Here is a 9,647-nt window from a genome sequence, read left to right on the forward strand (position 1 = left end):
AGATGAAGTGAGCAACAGCCGCATAAACTGGACTGTGAGGGCACTCAGTGATTGATGGCATTGGCATCTGCTTTTTTTGTACTGTATGTGCTCACAAACCCCTGTCAGTACTGAACTCTCTCTCTCTCTCTCTCTCTCTCTCTCTCTCACACACACACACACACACACACACACACACACACACACACACACACACACACACACACACACACACACACACACAATCAGAAAAAAATCTCTTTTAGTCCCTTAAGGATTTTTGCCCACACATTTCTCTGCATTGAACCACCCAATAGAAAGAGCATGCTTCTGCAGAGGTTTCTGCATTGAACTTCTCACAGTTCCACGCAAGAAAGAAAATCCCAAATGCTTCCAAAAGAGCCGAAAGACGTACGTTTTTTTCCCGTTTTTTCACTGGCACATGACGTGGCATGTGGTACTCTAGCGTGCGCTCAGTCTCTGCAGTATGCCCCAGCATGGCATTGACAGCGTGAGCAACTCTCCAGATTACGTCTAGCGGGGTACGCTGCAAACATGCAGCTCTGCCCAGGTGCCGCTTTGTGCCGTCTGATGTCACCTGCCACGTCCTGGCCGCGCTAAAAGGCCCCCGTGCCTTCCTCACCCTCGTGTGTGTGTGGGGGGGGGGACGTGTGTGTGTGTGTTTACACTCGTTCTGGGTCTCACGAATCTTGCACAAATCTTTAAGGGCCCCGAGGGCTGAATATAGTCGGTAGATGGAACATACAGTACCACCTTCTGAAATTAGCAGTCCTCTCTGTGCGAGTCTTCCCTGCAAAAATGCCGGTCTCCTGGTGGAGTTGTGAGTCTGTAATGGCGAGAATCCTTCAACACCCTCTTACCATATTTGAAGTGTCTGATTACATGAGAACTGCATTCGCTGACAATCGCTGTGGTTGGCTTGTTGGAATTGCAGCTCAGCAGCCACCGTTGCTTTTAAAGTGTAATGGCATTATTTCACGTCAGCTTCTTTGATTGAAATGTATGAAATTAAATGTCAATGTCTTAGGCAGTGATGTAAAATGATTACGTTCTGTGATGCCGTGCCGTACACCCATATAATGACATACATTCAGCCGACGTAAAAGCCTGAAAGTTTGCCTGAAAGTTTCTTTCAAAACGGTACAGAACTCGCTTCACCTCTTTGAGAGACTGGTCTGGCAATTGATTTTTTTTCTGTTTGCCACTTTTGAACAGCCATTCTGTTCGCCTTTACAGAGAACAAGGACTATGACGCCTACCTGTCCTACACCAAAGTGGACCCTGACCAGTGGGGTCAGGAGACCCGGGAAGAGGAGCGCTTCGCTCTGGAGATTCTGCCTGACATCCTGGAAAAGCATTATGGGTATAAACTCTTCATTCCAGACAGGGACTTGATCCCCACAGGAAGTAAGTCCTCCACTGATTTCAAATGATGTGACTTCTTATGTGTGTCTGTGTGTGTGTGTGTGTGTGTGTGTGTTTTTGTGGTGTTCTTTTGTGATGTTGGGTTATGTTCGTGGGTGTGGGTGTGTGTGTGTGTGTGTGTGTGTGTGTGTGTGTGTGTGTGTGTATGTGTGTGTGTGCTTCTGGATGGATTTATAAATCTGTGTGTGTGTGTGTGTGTGTGTGTGCGTATGCATATGTGTTTGTGTTATATTGTTGTATCAAACTGTGCCTGCATGTGTGCATGCCTACCTGACTGTACCATGTAACTCACTTTGTGTGGTCTCTTTATACAGTACGTCTTGTCTGTGTGTGTGTATGTGCGTGTGTGTGTGTGTGCTTTGTCGATTTCCGCCTTTTCCTCTTCCTAACATCACTCAGCACATCATGGGCACATCACCCCCCCCCCCATTCTCCCCTTACCTTAACACCTCAGACAGCCAGACAGCTCCCTAGACTGCCCAACACACACACACACACACACACACAGAGAGAAAGAGAGAGAGAGGGACAGAAAGAGGCAGGCATTTATCTCATCTGCTCATTCAAAACCACTCCGGCTTTCACCTGGGGGAATGCCCACCTTTAAGGAACTGAAGTGACACCATGACACCATGAATGGCTCTTTCAATGCCTCTCTCTCTCACTCTCGCTCTCACTCACTCTATCTCTCTCTCGCTCTCTCTGACTCTACCTCTCTCTTTCTTTCTTTTTCTCTCCCCAACACCACTGATTCCATCTGGAATATTAACATGTATTGGCCGGCTTTTTGAGCTGCCATTGAAAAGCGCTTGAATAGTCGCCCTTTTTGTACTTCCCCTGTCTGTCTGTGTGTGTATGTCTGTGTGTGTATGTCTCTGTGTGTGTGTGTGTGTGTGTGTGTGTGTGTGTGTGTCTACTTCCCCCATGTGTGTGTGTGTGTGTGTGTGTGTGTGTGTAAACTTTCCTGGTTCATTCTGACTGGATTAGGTGATCAAAACAGGTTGACGAGTAATGTCCCAGGTATCACACGATTCACACCGTCTAAGCCCCCTATGTCATTGTGCTATGATTTCTTTACGTTCTCTCCCTTCTCCCTCCCTCCTAGTGGCCCAGTCATTATTTCTTTCTCCTTTTTGCTTCATTGCGCTCCAGCATCCACACATTTCCTTCTGCGTCTGTGTTGCTGTTGATGTCTATTTTCTGTCTAGGGGACTGTTATTTTTTTTTAATATGGGACAAGTGGCATAGCTTTAAAACAACGCTGTTCAGCACTAGGGGTGTTGGGTTTTTTTATTATTATTATTTCTGGGCTACTTCATAACGGCAGTCTGTCACCTAGCCCCATAAATTATGTAAGAGATGTTTTGACTGAAGTATTTTATTTGAAAATGCTGTGACAGTGGAGTTACTTAGTAAACATGATGCATAGGCGTCACATTCACCGACTAGCCACAAGTCCCATATTAAACTGGGATAAACTCATTTTTTTATATAAAAACTTGAGCAAGAGAGAGCATAAGAGTTCAAAGTCACCGTTAAGACAGGCCCTGGAGAATAGTTTATGCCAGTGGTGTGTGGACGTCCCCTTATTAAGGCCTATTTTTCTCTCTCTCTCTTGATGCGTTACTGGAACTGTGTTTTTCATATTTGTTGAATGTTGAAATATTTATGTTTAGGTATCACCAATGATCATTACCAGGATGATACAGGACTTCTTAGAGGTACTCTCTCCCAGCATTTTCCACCTGTGTCAGCAACCGTTATGTGCTAGCTGTCAGCAAATAAACAAACAAACTAATAATAAAAAAAAAGTAAAATAAAATAAAGTCCCACTCAGAGTGAAGGAGATGGTGAGGGAGTGATGGAGAGACAGGATTGACAGCTGTAGACAGCTGCCCGGGGTCACTGCCTTCTGCGTTAGATGGACACTGACCAGAAAGTGCCAAGCTAGGGTACATTGTTACACACATTTGAAAAATGTAGTTTATCATATTTTTGCAGACAACCACTACCAACATTATCAAGTAGTACGCCATCAAGACCGTGATCAATCATGAAAAAAATGTTAATAGAGAAATTATGCAATGCGTAAATACACCAAAAGATAGAAGGGTTTAACAGATTGTGTTGAAATAAAAAAAGAGAGAGAAGATGGGAGAGAAAGGGAAGATGAGAATAGAAGGAGAGAAGAAGAGAGAGAAAGAAGATGCACAAACAAAAGGCAAACAAACATTGGAGAAACTGAGGAAAGCAAAAAAGTTTGGAGCAGGGTTGAGGGAGTTCACAAGTTAACAAGCAGAAGGGGGAAGCATTAGGTGTTTTCTTAGAATAGTAAAGTTAATATCAATATAGTCAACAACAGGACAGGCTCGAGAGCTTATTGCCTCTCTTTCTCTCTCTCTCTCTCTCTTTTTCCTCACCTCTTTTTCTCCTTGTTGACTTTTCCTGCATCGTCTCACTGTGAAAGGCTTCGAGCACTTCTAGCTAGTCTAGATGTCTCAGTCAGACAGAGCAGGCAACGGCGGTTGATTGGACAATCAGCCAGGCTGTGATTAGAGACGAGCTATTTCAAGGATACTGTGAAGTGTTAAAGAGCGTGTATAGACTATTCCACCAGCCACACACACACACACACACACACACACACACACACACACACACACACACACACACAGAAAAACACACAATAGGCTCCACAGACCAACACAGGCAGGCATAAACAGGTAGACGTAAGATTTGCAACTATTCAAAGTGGGATCTCAGTAAGCATTTTAATCGGAATTGTCAGTTTTAGGACACGGCCTGTTTTTATGCGAGGCTGCTTTGTTTCACTAGCTAAAGCCCCTTTTTGCCAATAGACAACATTCAGTCATTAACGTTTGATAACAGACTCAGGGGAGCTTGTAGAGTGTGAGTAATTGTTTGATGTTGTGTTCTGCGTCTTGTGTTGTTCTCTCCATTCCGTGTGTCGCTTAATATCTGCCTGTTTGCTATTTTCACTTTGAATTATTTTTCTAGTGTGTTTTTGTTTACTTACTCCAATAGCTGTACTTCCAGTGAGCACAAACAAACATATGTGAATACTTGCAGACCTTAATGTGATATATCTGCAGTTTATTACATTGGAAGTCGACATTGCCACAAACATTCTGTAATTTTATGCACACAATTATTTCAAAATGATGAATTCACTGCAATAACAACAAGAATATGACTGACTCTCTCTTTGTCTCTCTTTCTCTCTCTCTACCTCTCACTCTCTTTCTCTCCCTACATTCTCTCTCCTCTGACTCTCTGTACATGTCTTTATCTCTCTACTTCCTTTCTCTCTCTCTTTACTGTTGCGTGTTTTCTTTATCTACTCTTTCCTCTCTACCTCCCCTGTTCTCCTTTATTTCTATGTTTCCCTTTCTCTCTCTCTCTCTATTTCTTCCTCTCTATATATTTCTTCCCCTCTCTATCTATCTCTCTCTCTCTCTCTCTCTTTCTCTCTCTCTCTCTCTCTATCTCTCTCTCTCTCTCTATCCCTCTCTCCTGCAGCCTACATCGAGGACGTGGCGCGCTGCGTGGACCAGAGCAAGCGCCTCATCATCGTCATGACGCCCAACTACGTGGTGCGGCGCGGCTGGTCCATCTTCGAGCTGGAGACGCGTCTGCGCAACATGCTGTCCAGCGGCGAGATCAAGGTCATCCTGATCGAGTGCGCCGAGCTGCGCGGCATCATGAACTACCAGGAGGTGGAGGCGCTCAAGCACACCATCAAGCTGCTGACCGTCATCAAGTGGCACGGCCCCAAGAGCAACAAGCTCAACTCCACCTTCTGGAAGCACGTGCTCTACGAGATGCCCTTCAAGCGCATGGAGCCCATCATCAGCCACGAGCAGGTGCTGGACGTCAGCGAGCAGGGCCCGTTCGGCGAGCTCCAGACGGTGTCGGCCATCTCCATGGCGGCCGCCACCTCCACCGCCATGGCCACCGCGCACCCGGACCTGCGCTCCACCTTCCACAACACCTACCACACGCAGATGCGGCAGAAACATTACTACCGCAACTACGAGTACGACATCCCGGCGGGCGGCACGCTGCCGCCGCTCTCGTCCCTGGGCAACCAGCACACGTACTGCAACATCCCCATGACTCTGATCAACGGGCAGCGGCCGCAGGCCAAGTCGTCGCGCGAGCAGAGCCTGGAGGAGGCGCACGCCAACAACGCCATGCTGCCCCTGTTGCCCCGCGAGACCAGCATCTCCAGCGTCATCTGGTGACAGGCCACACACACACACAGAGAGAGAGAGAGAGAGAGAGAGAGAGAGAGAGAGAGAGGACTGGGAGACAAGGGGAGAGAGAGAGAGAGAGAGAGGGAGACAGAGAGAGAGAGAGAGTGGAAGAGAGAGGTGCTCCCTTGGTTTTTTTGCGCAAGACACTCCTGGCAGAAAAAAAAAGAAATCCGTGCGCGCCAGAAGCGTGCGTGAGCGTGCACGTGAGCGAGCACGTGCGCGTGCGTGCGTGGCCGTGCACGGGGGCACGAGCATGAACGTGTGCTCGTGAGGGAACAGTGACGTTCATGCTCCCGGCAAACACGCAGACGCATACACACACACACACACACACACACACACAGACACACATACACACACACTCTACCACTATCACCTCCACCTCCTCCACCACCACCACCACCACCACGCGTTTCTGGGATACGGTTGACGTCTGCCGTAACGTAGTGTTTGGCACTTAAAGACCCTGATTGACAACGACTGCTGCTGTTGAAGTTTCACCACAATTCACAGGGATATCTTTGTTTCTTTTTTACCGATACAGGACAGGCGCTATTGAGAGACTATGGAGCTTTGTATTTTGGGGACAAGTGATTTTGGGGGAGGGGGGATTGGATGGGGAGGGGTGTCAAAATTGGAACCTGTGGAGTTAAACACCTGCACACTGACACACACACACACACACACACATACAGTACATACGTACAAAAAATATGCACATACACACACATGCATACAAACATGCATACATGCTAACATACTGACACTCACATAATCCCTACACTCTCAAGGAATACAGGGTCTTGTACATATTTGCAATTTCTTTGTAGCATCGGTACTTTTTTTCAGTCATGGTCTATTTTTATTTTACAGGTTTATATCATCCCAATTTTTATATCTAATTTGTTTATTTTTATTTCAAGTACGAAAAGAGAGGTGTGTATGGTTGCTTAGATTGAACAGCTGTATTTAATCTTGACTTGTAGTTCACAAGTGTAGTTTAAAAGGTCTGTTTTTAACTGTTTCTTTCGGGCTTTAGCAGCATTGTGCGATGTTTAATTTGACACCATTGGTTTTGTTTATGTTCTCATTGGCGTATGAAAAGGTGGGTATATCTACTTTAAAAACAGACTCTTGAACAAAAAAAAAACCTAGATTATGCAAAAAGGTATGGGGGCCTGTTGGGATTTCTTCCTCCAGAGGGGAACACCATGAAGAGAGAGGAGAGAGTAGGACCAGACATCACCAGTGATGAGCTAGTGTTTCTACTTTCTGAAGATATCAATACTTTCTATTAAAAAAGGAACAAAATGAACAAAACAAAAAAAACAAAAATGAAAACAAGAACAGCATTGCTGTTTAGCTTGATAGTGAAAACTCATCTTAAAAAAGAAATCTGTATATTATTTTAAAAGAAAGAAGTATATTTTTGTAACAAAAGAATTTGCTTGGAAAGACATACTTAGTCACATTTCATTCCACTAATGACGAGTTTAGAGTGACATTTTGATTCCTTCACTAAATGTCCAATCTTAATTTAAGATTAAAAAAAAATTGCAAAGTATTTTTAATGTTTCTGTCAAAGTCTTAAATCATGCTTAGGTGTGGGAGGGAGAATATATATTTGTGTTGCAAGGACATTTTTCCCATGATGAAGGTGTCATTTCTGAGTGTGCATAGCTAGATATGTATTCAATTTATAATATAAATATCTATCTATATATATGAATATATATATTTACAAACACATTTCACAACGGAAGAAAGTGCTTATCATTACTGAAAACACAATTTTGAATAGTTTTCTTCATCACTTACTGCATATGAAAACCTGTTGACCTCCGCTTAGTGCCTCCCTGCTACTCCATAGAGAGCGCCACCTGCCGGATAGGGGTGGCACTGCATCAGATATGCACTCTTTCACTTCCTGTCTAGAAGAGTTGGGTACTGCCATGACAACACTTCCTCCTACCTTCCTCTTTTCTGTGTCAAGGTCCGGCCTCCATTCGTTGGTGTGCTCTGTCGTTCCACACAGGTTTGGAAGCAAAGTTGAGCAGGAGAGAAGAAGTTGTTCATTACTTCTCTTTACTCGTGCAGTGCGATGAAAACATTACCCCGAGCATATCGGATCACCCCAGGGTAAAACAAAAATCACATTGGTAAAAACAGGGAATGAAACATAAATATTTTGTTGTGAATCAGTCATGACAAGACATTGCCTTCTCTCCTATCCCGAGGCTTTATAGGAATACCATGTCAATCAAAAATTCAGTTCAAGCCATGCTAAATCACTACCCTTCTGACTCAATCATACCGCAGCTGTATGAAGGACAGACATGGTCCTGAAATAAGTGAAACCAAAGCTAAGGGCAGTATTTCCTTTTTTAATCAGTCCATTCTGATATATTCGGGGTACTGCTTGATTGGGGCGAGGTAGCAAAATGTAATTCTTCTGTTGCTCTCTCCAAGGGCAACATGAGGGCATTGCCTCTGGACCCTCTACAAGAAATTAAGGGGTTCTTTTGTATTCTTTTAGATGACAAAATCTGAGTTGTGGAAGAACAGACTTATGCAAAATTTTGTGTCCCCTCCCTTCCCTTCTTTAGGCAGGATGTGAAAGACACACACACATACACACAGACACACAGCCACACACACACATTCAAAAAAAAGGAGTTATACGCCAACACTCTGCCCCTGGACACCATTTCATTTTAACAAGTTCCTTTACTGAGTTTCGACATTTGTAGATGTCTACGGTTTAAAAAAAAAATCTGTTTTTTTTATTATCATTATTTTACTGTGGAGGCGTTCGGTGTTCCATGGAGATGCAGAGTCCTTTCATGTCAAACTTTGTCCAGTCTGAAGTCACAGAAGCCACCAGTGCAGCATGGCCCAACGGGAATCCAAGAAGGAACCAGTCAGAATTATTTCTTTTTTTGTTTTCCTTTTTGCATTTCTCTTGGTTTTCTTGTATTCTATGACATTGTGTATATAAATTGAAAAATCGTAATAAGATGAAGACAATCTAGCCACATTCATAAAACCAATGTTTGCATTTTCCAAGTGAGTGGCAAATTGTTTTATGAACATTTATAATAATATTGATGATTTCAAAAAAAAAAAAATAATGATGATAATAATAATATATAGCACAGAATAATTTCAGGCACTTTCACAGTTCTGAGACTAAAGATTTAGGTTCCGTTTGTCTCTCCTGTTTTGGATTCTCCTCTTTTTTTATTCTGTACCTGCAATGTTAATTGAAGAGATACTATTATTAATAATAATAAAAAAAATACACATTTAATAATTGTTCTTCACACTGCCCTAACTACAGTATATTCTGACATTAAAATAATAGCTACTCTACAAAAGGATGACCAAATGCTGGAATGACATTTAGATCAGTGATGTTTGCCAAGGCTTTCTGGTGCTTTAGGCTTTGGAGGATCTGTCTCTCTCACACACACACACGTAGCACACACACACACACACACACACACACACACACACACACAGCATGTTTGTCGTCCCCTAATGACTATCACAATATTTACTGTCATAACTGCCACACTCTTCAACACGATCATGTTCCTGTTGTCCCTGTAGGGTGCCTCTTATAGAGAGAAGCTCTGTGTGTCTCTCTATGACTGTGGCTCCAATGAAACTGTCCAAATGGAATACAGTTAAGATATCTAAGACCATAATATTATTAGTGCTGTCTAAGAGGATGAAGCTCTAGAACCCTTTAGAACCTCTCTAGGAGTGCCTCGGAACCTGCAAGACAGACGGAATGATTTCATAGGACCACTTTCCGAATCTAGCGTGTTCTACTGTGTAGATGCCCACGTTATCTGTGATAGCGCCCTCAAGCATGTTGACCCCTTGACCTTGGTACAGCGGAGCACCGAGGGTATCAGTTTTATCTACAGCGGCATGCCA

At 43.8% G+C, this 9,647-nt stretch overlaps 1 protein-coding gene across 1 annotated transcript in view; it reads left to right on the forward strand.

Moving 5' to 3' along the window:
• il1rapl1b (interleukin 1 receptor accessory protein-like 1b) overlaps positions 1–5,690 on the forward strand; it is a 257,239-nt gene extending 251,549 nt beyond the window's left edge. The window contains exons 10-11 of the mRNA XM_062528616.1: positions 1,237–1,407; positions 4,966–5,690. Coding sequence (XP_062384600.1) covers positions 1,237–1,407; positions 4,966–5,690 — 896 coding nt within the window. The remainder of the gene's footprint in view (positions 1–1,236; positions 1,408–4,965) is intronic.
• The last annotated feature ends 3,957 nt before the right edge of the window (positions 5,691–9,647 follow it).

Source organism: Sardina pilchardus, chromosome 23, assembly GCF_963854185.1.
Source record: "Sardina pilchardus chromosome 23, fSarPil1.1, whole genome shotgun sequence".
Taxonomy (NCBI): Eukaryota; Metazoa; Chordata; class Actinopteri; order Clupeiformes; family Clupeidae; genus Sardina; species Sardina pilchardus.